Genomic DNA, 22,641 nt, shown 5'->3' with positions numbered 1-22,641 from the left:
ACACAGGGCATCTGGACAGGAGCCCATGCAGTTTTTGGGAAACACTGGGAATGCCAGGTGAGGTATCCCCAGCACTGTGTGCTGAGCACCCTGTGGATGGGCTCTGCCCCACCTCTGCTGCTCACGTGGGCAAACTCTGCTCCCTGCTCATGAAAATAGCAGAGGTGTCTAGCTTTTGTAATTATCTGAGATTTGTGCTTAAAGACTAAAGGCACAGGTGAGTGTAGTGCCCTGTGTGAAATGCTGGCTTGGGCTTTATGGATTTTTAGCTGCCACCTCATTTTGTTTGTCACTTTGAAGCACTGCTAATTTGGCTTGCTGCTGGCAATTAAAATATGCTGATGCACATTTTGGTTGCCTCAAGCAAGTGGAAGGATTAATATATCTTTCTGCCCTATGATTCTTTTTTGCATTTAATTAAGAGATTTACAGATGTGCACACAAGTGTTATGATATAAAAGCATTGACCCACGTTTCCTTTCACATTAAAAGTATTTCTAAATAGTTCAAGAGCATAATGGCTCTTGTTTCTCAATAAGAGGAGAAAGCATTCCATTATTTGTGAAGGAACATGCTAAAATATGCTTAATAATATGCTTCTTGAAACTTAAGGTACATAAAATTTGCAAAGTCATGTCTCTTGTGTTTCTATAATTTTGAAATCCAAGGCAGTAATGATAATGGAGTGAATTTAAAATTCAAAGGAATAAGATCTAATAATTAATAAAATACTTTTGATCTTGGGAAATGAAAAATTAAAAGGATTTTTTTAACAGAAAGAAAAAAACACAATACTTCTTGCTCAAGGAAATGCAGGTGAAGTAAATATTGTTTGAATTTAAACTTTCAACTATCAACTTCATTTATTATTAATCTCTCAAGGTCATGAGATTAACATTTTCATAAATAATTGGTCTGAAAAATAATCCAAATAAATTACTGGTTTGTTGACTGAATAAAATATCCCCTGCTAATCTAAAGATTATAGGCTGTAAATTTTTATCTACTGAGGAAGTGATCTCTTTTGAATTATAGACCATTGTTGAATATACTTGTCTTTAGAGCTGATCAAGGTAGAAAATAAGCTCATGTGAGAATGTATGTATAGATATATAGATAACCCTTAAAATATTAGCTCTGTAACAAGTAATGCTCCTCAGGAAAAATACATTCCCATATAGATAATTTCACCTTGGAGAGATGAAAGAAGTAATATGATAAGGTAAAAGCAGGGCTAAACACAAGTCTGTGAAATGTGGGTTTGAGGACCAGTACAAGAGGATCAACTTGAGCCCACAGGTTTGCAGCACAGACATAAAACCAACAGCTAGCACAGAAATCCTGTTAGGAAAAAAGTATGAGCAAGTATGAGATATAAAGTGCCTTCTGGTTTAGTCTTACTTTCATGGCTTTTTTTCTCTCTGTCCACGTTTGTGGTGGGGGTGGGGAAAAAAAAGGGGACAAAAATGCTTCAGGAAAAACCTTCATTCTGCTTATAATCTCCTAAAGTTCAACACTTTATTGTTTGAGAAGTTTTATTGCTTGAAGCCTCCACATTGTGTATGAAAAAACAAGGAAATTCAGTTTGAAAAAAAAAAAAGCTAATTTGTGGAACATCTGTTCTTGAAATCTGCAGAGCAAAACAAGCTTCCCTTTCACAGCTGTCTTCCCAGCAAGTGAGAAGGATACTATTCTGATCCATGATGTGTGATCCTATCTCTGTCCAACCATTTGAAGCATCAAAGGACGATGACACAACCTCTTGGACAATGGTGCAACCCCTTGAGCAGTGAGGGACATTACTGTGAGTTACCTGTCTGAAAAGAGGCTGCATGCAAGGACATTTCTCCAGAATATTCCTCCCACCACTATGAATTTGCAGTGCAGGGACTGTATGAGCCTGAGATGGGTGTCAATGAGGTAACTAAAACCCAGCAGGTTACTTATTTGTCAAGTAACCAGTGACAGATGTTGTCCTCCTAAAGGCATTCTACGTAGCATAATAAAAAAAATCTGCTGCCAAACAAGCTTCTTATCTTCCCAGATCTCTTTTCCTCCAGTTTTTTTTTGTTTTTCCCCAAACTCTTGTTCTGATCAGAGAAGGAGGAACAGAGGATATAAATCTTGAGGTGTACATGACATCTTTATGGAACTTCTCCAGCTATCTGTGAGAATGAGCACCTGGCAACCACCTGCTTCCCTGTGGCCTGCACTGATTGCTGAAATGTTTTTGTTAGGGAAACAATCATGAGGAGTTCCAGAGAACATCCTGACTCCAAGGTCTGTCTGTCTCATTGATTTACCTACTCACAGGCTCAGTCCTCTGCATCACTCTGGTGTAGGCATAAATGGACTTCAACAGACTTCAGAGCCAGCTGCCCCTGCCACCTCAGAAAGCACTAAGATATTTTTGTTTTGATGAGCAAAGTGAACAGAACAGTTGTGAAGACCATGGCTAACTGATTTGAAACTGGCCACTGAACACAGAGCAATAATGAATCTCTTTTTGTTTGTTTGTTTGTTTAAGAGTGGTCTAGTAACTGACCTTTACCACAGTATAGTGTCCCAAGTACTGCTAGTCACTACTTCAACATAAAAATAGATTGGTATCACAAATACAGTGTCAAAGTTTGTAGTTTCTGAGATGCATATGGAAAAGCTATTTAGTATATACAAAGATGTGCAATTTTATAGGCATTTAATAGAATCACAGAATCAGTAAGGTTGGAAAAGAACTCTGAGATCATTGAGTCCAACCTATGGATACAGACTTTAGTTTGGAATGTGCTTGTGCTAAACAAAACCAGATTTGCACACATTTGGAACTGGACTCTCCAAGTCACCATATTATTGGTAAATTCAAGGCAGTGGAGCAAATGGAAGTAAAACAAGGAGACATCCATGTCTGCACCCACAGCTACTCTGGCATGCAGGAACAGTGGAGCCCTGGGGCACCCATATGCCAAAAGGGGATGACAGCTCTTACTCAGCTAAAAGGAATTCTTGGATAATAAAGTAATCCTGCCAAAACTCTAAATATTGTTTTCAAAAAGGTTTTGACAAAATAAGTGTTCATCACATTTTAACTTTCAGTAGTGACTGGCATGCAAGTACTTTCCTGCCAGAAATCCCCTACTCATACATTCATCAGTCTTGTCCTCATTAGGATATAGGCATACCTTCCTTCTCAATCTGATTGGTATGTTCCAAAAATGAAAGGGATTTTGGATTTTTTTTATATATTTCCTTAGTGATGCAGAAGTAAGTTTATGTTTGTCCTAAGTGAGGAAAACGAAGCAAAGGAGACAAGGTAGCAATTATTATAATGACTTTTGTGTGTGGGAACTGAGAAAAGACTTGAACTCAATGAACCAGGATGAGTTTTACTTAAATTACAATGTAAGTAGAAGTTCCTGTACAAGCAGGAGGCTCAGTATTATGCACACAGGTATGTGCATGGGTGCCTGCAGACACCACGCCACAACCCCAACCATCAAAGTCTTCATATGAGGTAAATCACCTCAAGGTTCTTCAACCTTTTATAACTGAAAAAGTGCAAACTTCCTCTCCATTACCTTCCTCCATTAAGACTAAATATAGAACATAAGCTGTTTGGAAAGGCTACTATTTTTTTTCTACTGTGTTTTCACAGGCACTGAGCAAATATTCAGGATTAAAATCAATTTCTCATGAGCTATCCCATGGTACAACTCATGCATGGAGTTGTCAGAAGCTAATTCTCACAAGGCATGTGCTGGAAATTATTTTTTCAGTAGCAAATACAATGCAAGAGATAGGCAAACAGATTTTTCTGAAGGATGTTTAATTTAAATAGGGAAGAGGAAATTAAGGCAGAGGTAGGAGGAAAAAGAAAACACTATTGAACCTGACATTACTAACAAGGCAGAATTTACAGGAAGGCAAACAAACCCAATATATTACAGCAAGGAGGGGATAGAAGGCTCTGAAAGCAAACATGGGATACTAACACCGTGGACCTTATCACACTGCATTTTTGATCCCACTTACTTTCATTATACCAATATTTTATTCCAGATATTTTATTTTAGTGATGTTGGCTTTGGTCCATTCTCTGTAGTTTGTGTGAGCTCTTGGTCCCATAGAAGATGCAGCAGTTCTGCAAACAGTGATGCTACCACAAAGCAGCTTTGAGACCTCAATTTGTAACATTTCACTCACTATTTCTGATGTCAGCATTTTTAAAAATATGTTTAAAATTTTGAAATGCAAAATGTTAATAACAGTATGAGCCAGTGAAAAAAGAAACATGAGCTGAGCTTTGAAAGAAACATTTTATTTGGTAAAAAATAAATGTAATAAATTATTTCAAGGCAAATTTTGATTTGTAATTGTACATACACAGTATACCCATAGCTGCTATGTAATCCAGGAATTCCATTTTAGGAATAAAGGATTCACATATCAAGTAGTTTTAAATGAAACCAGCACAGTCCTTTACATCGGTCAGTATTGAAACCAACTTGATGGAATTCCTTTCTCATGCTCCCCACCCCCCAAAATTACCCAGGAAAATCCATTCTGGATCTTGTGTATTTGTAGCATCTCTCATGCTTCTTTTGCATCATCTAGATCAATGTCTCTCAGATTTTTTTAAACAAAGAGAAACCAATTACTATGTTTCCTACCATGTTGGTGCACTAGCTTTCATTTTCAACTGGTAGAATGTTCAACTGGCAAAACATCAGCAATATTCACTTGCAATTTCATCCTCTGATTTTACGTGTTTCCTTTGCTGTTTGTGATACCTGCAAATGCTTTTTAGTTTTGTCTTTTTTAGTAATTCAAATCCTCTTTTGAAATCTTATGAATCATCACAGATCTACACACTCTGCTTTAAAGATTGATCTAAACTCAGAAATCGGAACAGTATTTTCACATCAGCATGTGTGACATTTATAAAAAGCCTATCAGACATGATGTCTAAATGGGGTGTTGTCATGGGTCAAAATGAGACATGGCTCAAATAAACCAACAGAAGTGCATAGTCAACAATTACCCACAATACATCAGCTAAGATTGCACTGAGAGTCTTAATACCAAAATCTAACAAAACATGTATGCCTGGTATGCTTTATTCTGGGATGGCCTAGTTTAAAAATGTAAGCATGTTTTTAATGCCTCATTGGAATAGTTCTGCAGAGTAATATATATTCAAGAGCTTGGGAAGCTGTAGATGATCAGTGTGGATTTTGAGTACGTTGATTGCTAAATGAGGCAAGAACAGACATACAATAGACATGTGGGAGTCCAGTGTTTGAATGCTAATTAATTAGTTGCATTCACTTCTCAAACACAATACAATTTTGTCACTGGTGCTCTTTCAAATATTTCCATTTCAACTGGCATAAATTCTCTGTCTTCTGGAGAGAAAAAAAGCTATTTTTCTCCCAGCTGTATTTACATATAGAAGCAACACTATCAAAATAAGCACATATGACAGCCCACGCATCAGAAATTACTAGTTTTCTCTCTATCTTTTGCACTTAACCATTGAATTTTTAGGTATTTTAACACATATGGTGAAAGAAAGATGTATAGCCTTCACAGAAGCTTCTTCTGAAGGGATGCCAAGCAATTTTTAGCAAACCAGATTGTCCTCCAGAAATGAGAGATATTTTCAAAAAATCCACAAAGATATATTAAAAAAAAATAAAAAATTATTTATGCCTTGCAAGAAGGGACAGGCAACTCAGGACTACCATAATGATATTGTGAGGCTTTGCAGGGAGAACATTGGAAGGGCCAAAGTCCATCTGGAACTTAACCTGGCCACTGCCAGAGAAGACAATAAAAACACCTTCCATAAACATATCAGCAACAGGAATGTTGAGAATCTCCATCCTTTCTTGGATGAGGGGGTGGGGGGGGGAACGGAGTCACAAAGGAGGAAGAAAACACTGTGGTACTTAATGCCTTCTTTGCCTCAGTCTTTACAAGAAAGATCTGTTGTTCTCTGGGTACCAGCCCCCTGAGTTGGAAGCCAGGGATGAGGAGCAGAATGAAACCAAGGGGAAATGGTGAAATACCTGATACACCACTTAAACACACATGTCTGTGGGGCCAGATTGCATCTACCCAAGGGCACTGAGGGAGCTGGCAGAAGTGCCCACCAAGCCCCTTCCATTTACCAGCAGTCCTGCTTCACTGGGAGGATCCCAGGTGACTGGAAGCTGGAAATGTGATGTCTATCTGCAAGGACCAGAGGAGGATGAGGTAACTACGGGCCTGTCCCCCCTGACCTGGTGCCAGGGACACCACTTCCCACAGAATTCTCCTGGAGAAACAGGATGCTCATGGCTTGGGTGGGTGCACTGTTCACTGGGTATAAAACTGGCTGTATGGCCTGTTGGTGAATGCAATAGATTCCCACTGGCAGTCAGCACAATGGAGCTACCAAGGGCCCAGTGCTGGGGTGAGGGCTGATTAGTGCCTTTACTGATGATCCACATGAGGAGATCCCATGGACCCTCAGTCAGTTTGCAGGTGACACCGAGGAACTGGGATCTGCTGGGGGTAGGAAGGCTCAGCAGAGGGGTCTGGACAGGCTGGATCAGCAATGGTGTGGCCAGCAGGACCAGGCAGGGATTGTGCTTGGCACTGCTGAGGCCACTCTTTGAACACTGTGCTCAGTTCTGGGCCCCTCTCTACAAGGACACCGAGGTGCTGGAGTGTCCAGAGCAGGGCAACAGAGCTGGTGAAGGGCCTGCAGCATAGTTTTATGACTTAATTAGCCAACATCACAAAAGCAAAACTTGGAACTATCAGCTTTGTTTAACAGTAAAGGAGCCCTGTTCTGAGCGCTCCAAGAGCACGTTTCCTTCCATCCTGTTTCCAAGTACAGAAAAGCATTCTCAGAACATGCAACATGTTTGGCATCATGCAAAATGTGAAAATTGTAGACCTAACTGTAACTCTTAGAGCTGAAAATCAGGCAATATTTTAGAACCTATATAAAGGTACCCAGTCATCTATCTGTAAGCACATCTCTGAAATAAGGAATGAAATGGCAAGACAGCCTTTTGAGCATTGCAGCCTCCTCTCTTGTCAGTGGGGTGCTAATGGAATAGGTACTTGTGCAAGCGAAGACAAAATTGGAGGAACATGTTCAATTACCCATGACCTACTGCAGCTTTATGTTGCTCTAACTCTCCTGACTTAAATGAAAACAAACTAAAAATCCCCCAAGTACTGTACTGTGCAATACAACATTGATAAGGGGAATAAATTGCACTAACTACCATGGTAACCTTACTGATTTCTCTGCATTACACAGTTGCAAAGCTACTTGTTGATTGTACAGCCTACCCCACACAACGCTGCAAATGAGAAATATGAATTTATCATACAGCTTAGAAGAGTCAATTTAAATTTTATTTTTACATTGTCCTGCAACAAATTTTGGTATTTTTTATGATGTCTTATACACCACATTTTTAATACATTTCAGAAAGCTGGAAAATGATCAAACAGTTGTCTTTGAATAGCAATTTTTCACTTATGCACAAACATCTAGTGCCTGATAAGCTTTTTGTTTTTCTCAAGGTTTGTAACAAATACTGCTATTCTCACTTATTAGACAGCTGGCAACTCACTTTTTCTTGATTTATGATCTTTCTTCACATCTAGTTCATGTTAGCATGAATAGCAGTGCAAGGTCATTAATAAGAGAGCAACCAACAGATCTGCAATCTGAGAGGCAGCAAAATCTGTTTATTACGAGGCTGAAAAAAACGAAGTCATTTATTCACTGTATATTCTGACTGCATGTATGGGTGGTTTATTGATGACACAAATTGAATGAGCACTGTTAGAGGAGCCCTGCATCTCCCAGCTGCACTGCCCTCTGCTCCCAACAGTGCCCCTGAGGGGCTCAGCACTGCCTAACTCTGACCAGCGTTCACAGAACTGCCCTCAGATGCGGGGCAGTGCCAGTGGAGTTTTATTTAATATGGGAATGGCATGACATCTCTTATGGATTTCACAATCCCAAGCCATGTGGCCACAAGACCATCATGCATGGGAGCAGCTATTGCTCCACAGCCTTACAAAACTGGGAGTGCATTGGGTGTGTGTGGGCTGTAAAACTTGTAACGTGCAATGAACATTTAGGACACTGAATGAAGTGCATCTCTTTGCAAAGGCAGAAACACCAAGACAAGCTTTGGGAAAAAGAAGTTCAAAAATACCAACTCAAATTTTTCCCTCCAGAAATCTGCATATTCTTTTTCTCTGCTGATATAAGGATTTTTTGCCTGTTGTACTTTCCTTTTTATTTTATGGACAACTGGGTTCCATGGAGACATGAGGCAAATCAGACAGTACTAGGTGAGCACCTTCCCACTAACACAGGTTCTGGAGTGAACAAATCACTTGGTCCCTGCAGCACCTGTGGACCTCCCCACTGTGCTTCCCAACCTCCAAAGCTGTAGCTGCAGGACATTGAGCTGTTCTTCCCATTGTGTCAAGCAGAGCCTTATCCTCCCCAAGCAGCACTGGGTCTTGTAACATTCCTAAAATAGTGATGCCAGTACATTAAGTGTCGGATCCTATTTCCCCCGAGGTTTGTGGAATTCATTTCAAATTAACCTTGGTACAAGCCTTAGTGCAGACCATTCCTACGTGGGAACTCTGAGAAGAGATCAGAAAATGGAAAAAAAAACTAGTTCTACAGAGATTTTTTTTTTTTCACTATTAAGTCTATGAGCAGGCTCTTCACTGAAGGCTCTTAAACTTCTGTGCAGATGAAAAACAGCAGTATGTATCTACAAACACAGATTATTTGGTAAACTGAATATCTTCCTTATTAGGACTCTTTAATTAGCAATCTACTTTGAAAAATGCAGTAAAATATTTCCAAATTGCATGAGTACAGATTTCCCAAAGCTTATTACAATATGGAAAGTACTGTCACTTCTAAACTTCCCCCAAGACCCTTGCTCTCTCTCTGTCATTTCCTTCCCAAATACAATTCTGCCTATGTCAGAGATCATTAGAGTATGAAAGAAAATTAAAGATCCTCCTAAAACTACTCCCATCATTTTCAGCACCTACTGCACTTCATTTCATGTACTACCATAGACAAATGTCCAACTGGCTAAAAATTATTAAGTATTTTAAAAAGTACAGTATGGCATTGCTGTTGTCTGCATAGCTGTGGAAGTACATTGTGCCTATGTTGAAAACATGCCTTGACAACTAAGGCACTCCTTATCTTGGGTCTGAACATGTTGCCTCTGTTGGGATAGAATATAAATGTTTGTTTGGGAAAAATGCTAACCATGGCATATCAAGGAATGAACAAAGTGCTCACCAAGAAATTTATAAAATCTTTTGTGATCACAGGTAATGGAGAGACTTAAACTTTCAGTAGAGGATTGAGATGCAAGTCTTTGTCAGTCATATAAATAATTAGCATCCCCACAATGAAACAGTTATGATGCATGAGCCCTAATAAAGTTGCCTGAGAAAGACCTTGAATAAAAAGCTGACTCTGCTTTGTTGAAATCACTGACAGTAACTACTGTCACTACGCCACTAGGGTGACTTCATGGGAACCAGAGCAGGTTCTCAGTGACAAGTAGATTTCCATTTGAAATCTACTCCCAGGCACAGGTAGGTAGGACAAATGAACTTCATTTTTGCCTTTTGCATTTCTGCCTCTTTGGGCTTTCTTTCTAAAGAATGATGCTAAGACCTTCATGGTGGACTCTTCCATAGAACACTTTGGGACCTTTCAGATCTAAGACTGAAGTTTTCTCCTAAAACTCTGTCCTGAAACACAAAGATCTGTATAAGAATCCTAAGCTTTCAGCAGTGAAATTTCAAAAACATCTGAATTTGGAATAAAACTGTCAAAGAGCTAAATGGTTATGGAGTCTTTCTAAGACATAAGCTTCCCACCCAGGACAGGGTAAGCCAGTTGAATGTTCTGGCTGTGCACTGCAGATGAGAAGTGGATGCCATGCTGCTGCCCAAACACATCACCACACCTCTGTTTTTCTAAGCACTAACCTGTAGTCACCTAGTATTGAGAAATTTTTTGATACAGAGGCTCAGATAAATCCAACGTGTCCCTTAAGCTGCAGTAAGGTGCCTCAACCCCTTCACTGAAGTTTCTATGAAGTTTCTACTTTCTACTATCACCCTTCACTGATAGCTTTTTTGTCTTAGGAAAGGTGCCTTGTTGTTTGATGTGGTGATTTCTACAAATCTCACTTTTAGCTGCCTAATTCTTTGTGGGTTTGTAAGTGATCCTGATGTAAGGTCATTAAAGCCACAGTTGCAAAAATACCTGACAACATTTAAAACAGACTGCTGCATGTGAAACTCAAAAACTTACCTGAGAAATGGAAGTCCACGAAAGTGGTTTTTTTAACACACCAAATAGAAAAATGTAATAAAAAGCTTTTTAAACAAAGACATTACAGAATACTGGCATGCTGTACAAATGTAATTACCCATTGAAATTTAAATTAGTTGTAGGGTTTGTTCAAGGCACCTTTTTTATAAATAGTTTTTTTAATGTTCATTCTACATTCACACTAGTTTAACCATGTAAACAAGTTTGTGAAAACTCAGATTAAGGTCACTTTCAGATCTGTATGCCAAATACTTCAGAAAAATATCATATTACAGAGATAATTCAATAAAGTAAGATAGATCCACCTGCTGCCCTAACAGTTCAATAGATGCTACGGGGTAAATTATTAACAAGACAAAACCTAAAAGAGAATCCAAAAATTAAAGATAAGTAACATGCAATGCATTAACACTTGTGTTTATCATTTGAAAGTGTAGATAAATGCTGAAAAAATACGATTTACTATTCCTAGTGCTATCCTATTTTTGAAGGGCAAATCTTTGGAAACAGTATTATCTGAAGTTTAAAAACATCCCCCATCTTTTTCATCCCATGTTTATTAATCTTACAATATGTTAGAATGCATTTTCTTCAGAAGGAAAATGTATAAAATTAATCTTACAATATCAACACTATAGACAACTTCCTTGAGGCATCCTCTGGACACAGAATTTCTGTAAAGATTTAAGTATAACAACTCTAGAATAATTATTTTTTTAAAATGTACATTCATTCCAATGTCCAAGACCCAAGAAGAAATCCAAGTAAACTCTACAAAAGTTAGCCAGTCTTTGTCCAGTTAAGATTATGTCCAGTTTTGTGAGTCTTGCTGCATTTCAAGATAATCAACAAAATTACACTGTTACTTGTTTTTGTGTAGGAAGTTCCCAAATTTTTGCATAAATCCTCTCAGCTTGTTTTCATTAGGCTGCAATGGGTGGTAAGCAGTAGAGTTGTAGCTGACCATGTGGTTACTCCTGCCGTAATTATTCCCTAAGGTCTTGCTTTTGATATCTGATAGATGTGAGCTGCTGTTTGCTGCATTTCCTGCAGGCTGGCTGGCGTTCTCAATCTTACAGAACGGCTCAAAGCGACTATAAACACGCCTTTCACTCAAACGAGATCTCAGCGCTTCTTGGTGCTTTGAGCTTGCCAGCTGTGGTGTCACTGAACTTGCTCTCTGGAGAGCAGAAACAGGAGCACTTTCAGAAGCAGCATTCGTGGAAATCTCCTTTGCATCTTGATACTGGATCTGTTCTGTATTAAATCTTGGAGTAGATGGATCTCCTGCAGTTTCTATGAACTTAGTTTCAAGGGGGCACAATAGAGGACATTTTTTATTGCCCTCATCAGATGGAGGTTTTGGAGATTTGGGTGACTTTGGAGACTTTGGAGACTTTGTTGGACTGCTGGTGACATCTTCTTTACTCCTGTTCAAACTACCTTGAGAATTTGATGATGAGTTTCTTTTTCTCCTTGGGGAAGAATCTGTCTTATTTTCAGAAATCTTTGGTTTTTGATTCTCATCTTCAGAAACCAATGTGTCAGAACTACTACACATTCTGTAAAAGGCAGGACCTTTGTTTTTTGACAAGTTCTCCTTCTTGTCTGGTGTGAGATTAAGAAGTGACCGCAGTTTCTGGGATCCTTTCTTCAGAAAACTTGGGGAATTCTTACTTTCCTTCTTCGAGGTGCAATCCTTACTGGACTCCTCCCTGCTAGCTTCAGTGAGAGCTGCCATGGAGACTGCCTTGCTAGCAGTCGGGCTCTTCAGCTCTCCTTTCAGGTCCTTTTCCTCCTGTGGAGAATGGTTGGTCACACTATGCAAACTTTTAGCACTCTTCAGCATGTCTTCTGGAAGTTTTGGACTAATTGGCTGCTTAAGTCTATTCCTAGTCAATGTGCTGTAAACATAATTGGATGCATGTTTGTTGGTACCAGGATCCAATATGGACTTGGAATTAAACATGGGAAAACTTCTCCTTTTGAGCATATTTTCATTTTGAAGGTTCTTCAAATTTTCTGCATGCTTGTCTGTACACAGTGTTGTGTACAAATACAGTGATGAGTCACCAGCTGCATTTGAATTCACACTAGGTTTTGTGGTGTCGACAATCTGAATTCTGTGGGCTTTTGGTGCATCTGATTTAAGAGGAAAGTTTGTGCTATGCTCCTCTAAAATATGATCCGTTCCATTTTCCACACTTGGAGCATGGTTAGATGTCCCTTTAGGTGTTGCACTTCCCTCTGACCCAATTATAGTAGAATTTGAAGAACTGGCACAGCTGCTTACTTCCTGCTGCTCAGGTAAAGTAGGCTGGAACACCAACGATGATCTCAAGCGAGAATGAGAGTACAGTGCATGAGCTTTAATATTTTCAGCTGTGTCATAGCTATCGTATCTGTCACCCAAGGCTGACCCGTTTGACTCCACTGGATAATCTGACTGGTCATTCAAATAGGACTTTATTCGCCAGTTCCGCAGGAATGACTTTGTTGTGTGCTCCAGGGTGGGCATCCTCTGCTGCAGATGGCGGATGTGATTATCCGTCCCATTAAACGACCTCCGCACAATTGAATTTCTCTCCGCAAGATTTACCTTTGGTCGTGAGAACTGATCAGCAAAACTCTGCTGGGGAATATTGTAGTTATTTGCATATCCTCCTCGTAGGGATGACACAATACTAAGGCTATCAGATGGCATTTTCCAAGTATTTGGTTGATTGTTTGCTCTGTTAATGGCTCTGTTGAGCAATAGGTAAGGTGTCCTTTCTGGCTTCTCCCCAGCATAACTATGTCTCTTCCAGTGCTCATTTTTTTCACTAGGTTGATACTGCTGGATTGGATTTTGAACATTAAAACCTGGACTAAATGGTTGCTTATTGTAGGCTTGACTTCTCAAGCCGTATTTATCTATTTCATTTACTGCATATCTTCCACGAGATTTCCAAACAGGATCCATCTTGAGAACGTTGTCTTGCCTAGCAAAAAGGTTTCTTTGGCTCGAAACTGAAGCCAAGGAAGACACTGAATGCTGGTATGTGTCATTATCCCAGAGCGTCTTGCGACTGTTTACCCGCACCAGCTCCGGGGCAAAGGAGCTGGGAACAGAAGAACGGGCATACAGCGTCCTGAACTCCTCATCAAAGGATTCAACAAGCTGTCCTGTGATAACCTGAACCATACTCAGGTTGGTTTTCTCAAATGACCACATAAAGCTGAAAGAAGAACAAATGACTATTAGATAGAGTTCTTTTGAGCTAAAGTACTACACTAATCTTTCTTGATAAGCAAGCTTTCATACAAACCTTGGGTTTGTAAAAATACCTTCTAAATAAATAAGTTGAGGGCATGATTCATGCAGTTTGGACTCAGAAGGGTCTAATCTAACACCAGTTAAATTCAGATGGAGATTTACCACTGATTTCAGTGGGAGCAGGAATGAGTCTATAACTACCCTTATAATTGCCCTTATAAAAAGAATTCTAAAAAAGGATTCACAAATAGAGAAGATTAAAGCACAAATACCTAATTGAAAGAAGATCACTTCTACAAAGTCTATGGTGGGACTAACCTATACCCACTGTATTAACGTGTCAGTTAGAGAATGTCACTGTGAGTATGTTGTGAAAAAGCCACATTTGAAATAACATGCAGGACTGCTTCAGCAATTTTGAAAGTACTTCATTCTGAACATTTTCGAAAAGACACATCTCAGAATTTTAAAAAGTTGACATTTTGTAACGTGCACACTGGATTGGATATGAAAATTTCTTTTAATTGCAATGAAAATGCTTTGATAATGTTTTTTCTCTTTTCTGCTGTAAAAGATTGAACACATGCTCCAAGCTAAGTAGCTACAGTTAATTTACAGCTACAAAATGAGATAAAATAAATTAACATGTACATTAAGGATGCAGCACATGACTAATATAATGGAGTGAAAAATCACAATTTGTAGGTTACAACAAATAAAAAATTTGTTTTGAAATCCTATTTTCATGAAAAAAGTAAAAAAATAATATATTTATTTGCTTGCATTTCTTTCTAGATGTTAGAAAATAGGTTAGTTTTGTTCAAAAAATAGCATACTGATTAAGTTTTTTTTTGCTGTTTTTGTATTTTCCAGGAAGTTATAGTGTATCAAGATAAAATCAAATCATGCTGGGTACGTTTTTTTCTCTATTAATCCTCACAATTAAGAATAACATACAATATTTGAAAAAACCCTGAACTTTAAATTGATTTCAGTGACAGAGTTCAGAAAGTCTTGTTTTTCCTGTTACAAATCACTAGATTCTTTCACAAAGAAGGCCTAATTTCTACAGAAATTAATGATTCCAGCCCCTGTGGTGCAAGGTGTTCAAGCAGTGTTGTTTTCCAAATTGGAATGAGAAAGCCTATCCCATTCTCACAGACTATGACACTGTGTGTAGATGTCAAAGCATGCAGGCTCTCCCTGCAGTCTCTAACACTGAGTAATTTATGAACTTGTTACTTACCTCACTACCATTTATACATGTCAGTCTGACTTTGGGACTGGCTGAGTCTTGGAGGAAATAAAAGGTCAGATTTTCAAAAGCTTACAGTGGTGGAAATATGAAAGGCAGTGGATCTGGCACCCAGGCACTATGCTGGCAGAATCTAACCCACTTGGGATCAGCAGAAAAATGTAGCATGAAAAGAAGGAAAATATTTAATAATGTGTGAGTTAAGACTGTCTCTGCTTCAACTTAGATTTTCTCCAGCTCTGCAAGGCTGTAAGTTCTTCCAGCCTGTTTTGCACATATGCAGCAAAAATATAAAGGAAAACAGAATACAGAAACTTAGCCAAACATAGAGAGAGACATGGGCAAGATTGAATTTGACCATCTAACTATAGAGCCACAGAATCAATCTCTCATGTTAGCTTTAGAAGATTATTACATGGAGGGACTATCCAAGATAACTTATGAAATAATTTTGATACTCACTTTTCTGGAGTGAATGTTAAACAAGAATAATTCAGACAATGTAAGACAAATCAGTATTTTTTTTGTAGCAAATCTCCAACTCTCCAGCTGTAGCACAAACTATAACTTTATTTCTTATTTGTGAAAAATAAAAAGAGGATCTCTTAAGCTAGTTAGCAATAAGCATCTCTGGAAACTTGTTAATACAGACAACATAATCAAATTTACCCATGTGATTCCCTACAAGAATTTTCACAAATACAAAGCCCCTAAATTTGCTATAGCAGCAGCACTGAGATGACAAGCTTGCTACAGACACTTCAGTAATTGATCTTACCTGTAAGAACCATATATGACTTTCTTACAATCAACAAGAATAAATTTTTGTTCCATTTTTCCATGAAATTTTGCTCCTGTTTTAGAATAGTAATCTTGTCCTCTCACTGTCCGCACCCTCATATTCTGAAAGAGAAAATCAAAACACTTTACTTCGCCTCCTATAGTCCATATTTAGCATCCATGGGGCTAAAATTCAGAGGAAGAGTAGAGAAAAGTTACATTACTGCTATTAATAAATTCTGCAGTGAATGAAATGCTGATCAAATTTATTGCCCAGGGACCCAAACTGGCCAGTTCCTGTTTTGTCTTCCAGACTGATGAGATTCCTAGGCCACAGAAAATGAAATTACACTTTTTCATAGGCACCACTTCAGAAAAGAGGTTCTGGCAGAAGATATCTTAAACAAGGGAAAGAGGTTTTGTACTGTAAAAAGATTTCTTTCCATCAGCTGATGTACATGTTTATATGATTTCCAAGTATCTCCACTAATCACAGAGAACATTTAAAAGAGCCAGGATCACTTCCATTTTAATTGAACAAGGCTGTTGTGTCCACAAACACATATACCCTACTCTGAGATAATCCACTGAATGATAACAATTGGTGCCAGAATCCCTTGCAGTTTTACCACCAATAAAATTTATTTATCAGCTTTGCACCATGAGATCAATCACATTTTTAAATTCTGAGACACTAACACAACATGCACAGGTAGCAAAAATTCAATGCAGCATTTAACTTTGAATTCTATTAAGCTTTATGTTTTATGCATGCAAAGTAAGTAAGTGGCACTTGGGAAATTTTCCACACTGGATCCCAAAAATGTGGTCAATTTTATCCCAGACATGAAACTGATTCAGCCAAGTCAGCATCTTGCAATTTTTCTCTCCCTTCTGCCACTGTTTTTTTTATGCTCACAGAAACAGTAAATTTGAAAGAAGTTGTCACTACACCCCTATGGACTGTACTAATTATTTTCACATGTACAATTATTTTTCAAAAATTTCTTACAGGAATGTAGAAAAAAACACATTTAACTGAAACTTAGGGCACTTAACTGAAACAAAAGGCACTTACTTACAGAAAACTAAAATTTATATTCAATGCAAACCAACCTACAAGCGCCTACCTCATATAACTGTGAGACACAAAACACTTCAAAAGACATAAAAGTAACTTGGAATATAACTGTGAATGATCACAATATTTCCTCTAGTTTCTGGCCTTGGAATAGTCTTCTAGCAACCCTAAGTTTTCCAGTGGGAGTAAAATCCATAATTTAGCATTGGCAGTAAAAAACAAGAATGTGCATGATTATTACATACTCTGCACACATGGAAATGGTGGAATGTAAGACCTGGGAATACACAGGGATGTGATGCTTCACAGGACTGCTACAAGGGCAGGCTGCAGATCATGGCAGATGTGCTCTGTAAAGGTCAGCAACAGGTGTAAGGGCTGTTCATGCAGCAAATGGAAAAGACTGTACATGGTAAATCCAGCAAAATCAGGGATTAAATAAATAGGAAAGGATGGGGATGGGACAGGATAGGAGAGGATGGGACAGGATAAGATGGGACGGGACAGGACAGGACAGGATAGGACAGGATAGGACAGGATAGGATAGGACAGGATAGGACAGGACAGGATAGGACAGGACAGGACAGGACAGGACAGGATAGGATAGGACAGGACAGGACAGGACAGGACAGGACAGGACAGGACAGGACAGGACAGGACAGGATAGGATAGGATAGGACAGGACAGGACAGGACAGGACAGGACAGGACAGGACAGGACAGGATAGGATAGGATAGGATAGGATAGGATAGGATAGGATAGGATAGGATAGGACTATTTCAGATGGAAAGGATGTACAATGATTATCTAGTCCAACTACCTGACAAATTCAGGATTGACCAAAAGTTAAAGCAAATTATTAAGGGCATTGTCCAAACACCTCTCATGCACTGACAGGCTTAGGGCATCGATCACTTTCCTAGGAAGCCTGTTTCACTGTTTAACAAATTCCTGAGTAAAGAAATGCTTCCTGATGTCCAGTCTAATCCTCCTGTGGTGGGCTGACCCATTCCCAAGCACCCTGGATACCAGGGGGAAGAGACCAGCATCTCCTTCTTCACTTTCCATCCTCAGGAAGCTGTAGAGGTGTTCAAACTTACAAACTCATTTAAAATTCCAGTCTATAAAGTATGACTGAGTTTGCAACACAGTGACATAAGCCTTCATTGTCTATGGGAGCACTTCCACATTTGCCTAAAACAAAATGGAGTAAATGGAGATTGTAGGAGTTTTAAGGTTAGTATCTACTACAATCCAATGACCTTTATCCTTACAAAGAGAAAATTAAAAAACTTAGGAGAAATATCCACGACATTTCCAAATAACACATGCTTTCTAAATCAGTGTATATTTCAGTGTTGGTATCTTGAAACTTACCAAAAAATCAAACCACAGAAGCAAGAGCTGCACTTAAAAGCTGCTGAGCTGGAAAATTAGGGTTTAACTCCAGCTATCCAAGTTCTTTAAACTTCATTCACCATTAGGTGAGTTTTTGCTTTGCATTTTTGTCAAGCTTTGAATACAAATTCAAAGCATTTAAGAATTACTTTTGTTTGTGAGCTGTATGTCTAGCAAATGTAAAACATGTCCAGGAAATATAAAACATAAAGTTTATCTCTTAATCGGATAAATAAAACTAGTATTATCTAGAAGTGCTGTCAAATTTTAAAAGGTAAAAATTTTAAAAGCAAAAATACAGGTGGATACTTAGATCTATTTTCAGAAACAGCTACAAAAGAATTAATGACAACCCAATTTGCATTACTGAATGCCAGGTTAACATAAATTTGCATCTCTAACTGCTAATTACTTTTGTCAACCTAATGTTCCATCTTTTTCTGCATCTCAATTAGAGGTTTTCTTATTGATGAAAGTCAATAAGAAGTGAGTTTTCATGCTTTTCCAAAGTGATTTTGTTGAACTTGGAACAAGCCCATTGAAGAAAATAATTTTTTCACCAGCAGTTTTTCAAGCTTTAACTAATTATATTGAAAGCTTTTATTTGAAAGATAAATGCTATGGAAACAGTAATTTCTGAAAAAGAAGAAAATACTGAAATTCACCCATTCTAAAGATAACCATACTAGTAACCCCTTATTTTAATAAAATCTTGTAAATTAGTAATGAAATTTGCATTTACTTTGATGACTGTTTTACCCAGTTCTATATACCACATAATTATATATGTATTTCAGACATATTTAATTATATTTAATCATATTTATGTTATTATAATTTGAAAAAGGCAAGTAGAGAGCAGCTTATGCATTCTCAGGTACCTATAACAAGTAATGTTAGCCTGAAGATATGCCAGTTCAACACATTAAATTCTACTTAGATAAGGTCTGATCAGTATTGGACAGGATATCATTTGGAATCCATGCTGGAGGCACAACCAAGTCTAATGGCTTGCAAATTACCATACTACACAAAAAAAAAAGCTGTGCCTTAGGTATATGTAAGTTGAAATATAACTTTTAAGTAGGTTTATGTAAAAAAGGAAGAGAATTATTTACATGAAATTGCTGGGGGGGGGGCTTAAAAAATGTAGGCACTGCAGTCACTCTGTTCTCCCTTTTGTTTACCTTCTCTTCAGTATTTTTCCTCCTGTAGCTTTTCCATCCCTATTCTCTGATTCTGAACTCTCTTCCTCCCTTGGTAGGTCATCCATTACCAGATGGGAACATGACAAGTGGCAGAGATCATGCTCAGCCTTCTCACATAGCACTTCCTCTTCCTGCACAGTTCATCCTGCATTCTTCACCAGCTTCAATCCCTTTAATTAAGGTGTCAGGATTGCACCCTTTTAATAATCACCCAAAATCCCAAATCACCCAAACCATATTTGAGGATATACAGCAACAATGCATTCCACTTGGTATTAGAAGCAGTAAACATACACATTCTGAATTACAAGCTCCATCTGACAGTATGACATGCTGGGCTTCACCCTCCTGCCTGGTTTCATCCTCAGGTTTCATCCTCAGAACTCTTCCCACAGCAGTGTGCCACTCATCACAGCATCACTGTGGCTAAAGCAATCATTTTTTTATGAATGGAGAGTTTTGAAGCCAGAGGATCTTCTCTCTTGTCCAAAAGTTTAGGACACTCAGGAACATTTAAAATATCCAATGGCTGCAGTTTAAGGATAGGCATCAGTGCTATCCAGTTAAATGACACCCAGTGATGAACAAGAAACAAGATCTAACCACCTTTTATGTACATTTTCATTCCAGAGAGTGCCACATAACCATGATTTAAAATTTTGAAGCATTGCTCACCACTACACCTTTATTTTCCTAGGTAAAAGCTCTCCAATATGATAGCTAGGTACAGTGAGTATATCAATCTCAAACTTTTCTTTTCAGCACTTTTTATTTGTAGGCACTGCTTTTATCAGTGTTCCATTCCTCGCCCTGTACCTGCTGACAAGAATATGCACAAAGAATAAAATGGGTATCTACCTAATATTTAGCCTAACAGTTTTAAAGAAAAATAGTCACATTTCTCATATTGTTCCTCACTACTAAAATTATTTATTATCCTGTGCTCTCTTCTCTAATAAGATGAAACAGGTTATAGAATGATAGAATACCAGACTGGAAAGGACCTCAAGGGCATTCTTTACAAAAGTATAGTTTGATCAAGATGGCCCAGCACCTGCCCACTTGAGTCTTAAAAGTGTCCAGTGTTGAGGAATCCACCACTATCCCAGGGAAATTATTTCAGTGACTGATTGTTCTCATTATGATGAAGTTTCCTCTTGGAATCTCTCCAGGAGTAACTTGCTCCAAAGACCCTTGGTCCATCCACATGACTCCTTGTGAAAAATGAGTCTCACTCCTCTTTGTAGCCTCTCTTTTCATGCTAGAACACAGAGATAAGGTCTCCCTTTCTCTCCTCAAAGCTGGAAAAAACTCAGTTCTCTCAGCCTTTTCTCATATGGCAGCTTCCCAGTCCTTGGATCATCTTTGTGGCTCTTCTGTGGACCATCTCCAGCCTGTCCACATATTTTTAAAATAGTGGGGCTGAAAACTGAACACACTATTCCAGGTGTGGCCTGACAAGTGCAGAGTAGGGTGGGACAATGACTTGTTAATCTCTGCTGGTGATGCCATTGCTGATGAGCCCAGCATGCTGCTGGCTTTCCTCGGAGGGGCAGCATGCTGCTTGCTCACATTGAGCTTGTTATCAGCAGAACCCCAGCTAGTTATATCCCAGCCTGTGCTGCAATCCTGGATTATGCTTTCCCAGGTGCAAGACTTTACCCTCGTCCTTCCTGAACTATGTAAGGGTCATGTTAGCCCATTCTTACAGCTAATCCAGGTCCTCCTGCAGGGTGGCTCTCCCTTCCAAAGTTCCCACTTATTCACTCTGTCTGGTATCACCAGCAAACTTTGTCAGGGTACACTTGATCCTCTCATCCAGATCACTTCTGAGTGTATTAAACAGTTTTGGGCCCAGAATTGATCCTGAGATGACTCCACTTGTGACAGATTGTCAGTTTAAAAAGTAGCTATTGACCATATATGCGCTGTACAAACGCCAAGTAGTTTTCAAGTCCGCTTCTATTCTGACTTTGAACATGACTCAATGACCTCTCAAGACTTGACTGGAGTCTGGTCCTTATTACAGGAGTTCTCTCACAGATACAACATCATGCTGTGAGTGGCTATTCAACAACCAAAATTGCCTTAGATGTGGTAGTACTGGAAAACTTTTGATGATTTTGGTAACACTGAGGAGAAAAAACAGGCTGCAAGCAGGTCTCAAAAGCAGCTCCTACTGTGTATTTAAACGTGCATATCTGGGAGTAGACTTCAAGAAGGAAAGTAAAATCAATTAATGGTTTAATCTTCCCTTTCCCGCAATTCATTACAAATGCTGATGGCATTATCAGGTAATAAACAGGTCTTGCCAAATTGCTTTCAATATCCTCCTGTAGCAAAATGATTCTTCATTATTAGCAGAAGAGTAAAAAAGAAGTTTCTCCAGAGCATATAACCTCCACCATGTATCACCTCATATCAAATAAAATACCTGTCAGTAGCAGAAAAAAAAAGTCAAAAACTTCACATATTAGTTTCTGAATCACCTGGAAAAAGAATTTTGAATCTGTAACAACTCTTCATCATTCTATGCAAAAAAATTGCTGACCAAGCAAGTCAGACCAGTGATAAAGTTAATCAAAGAAGCTTAGGTAGAGAAAAAACAAAAAGAAACACATTAATTACTGAGGACAAATGTAGTACAGTCAGAAAACTAATGAAACTGTAAAAGAGAAATGGGAAAGCACAGGAAAGGAATTATTTGAGCTCCACTGATGGATGTGATGTCAAGATGAATATTAAGTAAAAAACAACCTACATGAAAAGATGCTGCAGGAAAGACTAAAAATACTCCTAGTAATCCCCTGATTTCAAAGTTTCCTATATGGCATCCACAAAATAACAATAGAATATATTGTCCATCCATTTTTTCAGTTAGTTTTTTCCATACAGAAGACTACTTAATTGCAAATCCGAATTAAAAATACAGTTTTGTTCATCACTGTATCTCAGTTTTTTCACTGATTCAAAGGGAGAGAAAAAGAGATAGAGCTGTTGAGTCTGAAAAGCTTTGCACTAAACTCATCACAAGTGTATGGACTAAGAAGCATCATCTGTAGTCCAACAAGACTGAACCAAATCAGCACACAATAACAAAAGCAATGCTGCTGGTGCTACATCTTCAGGAAAAGGAATAGATCCACACAACTCCGTTCCCTTCTTGCCTTCACTGAACAGAAGAGCAAGACCAGAAGCCCGAAGTACAAAAAGTTGAAAATGTTTATTTTTTTCCTGAATCTTGAGTGATGCAAAAAAGGG

The 22,641-nt window shown here is 38.5% G+C and overlaps 1 protein-coding gene across 1 annotated transcript in view; it reads right to left on the bottom strand.

Annotated features, from left to right (window-relative positions):
• Positions 1–6,760: 6,760 nt before the first annotated feature.
• The window catches only part of FAM83B (family with sequence similarity 83 member B), a 53,593-nt gene continuing 37,712 nt past the window's right edge, over positions 6,761–22,641 (bottom strand). The window contains exons 4-5 of the mRNA XM_079298173.1: positions 15,692–15,816; positions 6,761–13,620 (exon numbers count right to left, since the gene is read on the bottom strand). Coding sequence (XP_079154299.1) covers positions 11,265–13,620; positions 15,692–15,816 — 2,481 coding nt within the window. The 3' untranslated portion in view covers positions 6,761–11,264. The remainder of the gene's footprint in view (positions 13,621–15,691; positions 15,817–22,641) is intronic.

This window comes from Erithacus rubecula (genome assembly GCF_903797595.1).
Source record: "Erithacus rubecula genome assembly, chromosome: 2".
NCBI classification, from domain to species: domain Eukaryota; kingdom Metazoa; phylum Chordata; class Aves; order Passeriformes; family Muscicapidae; genus Erithacus; species Erithacus rubecula.
The sequence above is the reverse complement of the archived record's forward strand: the minus strand, read 5'-3'. Positions and strand labels throughout refer to the sequence as shown.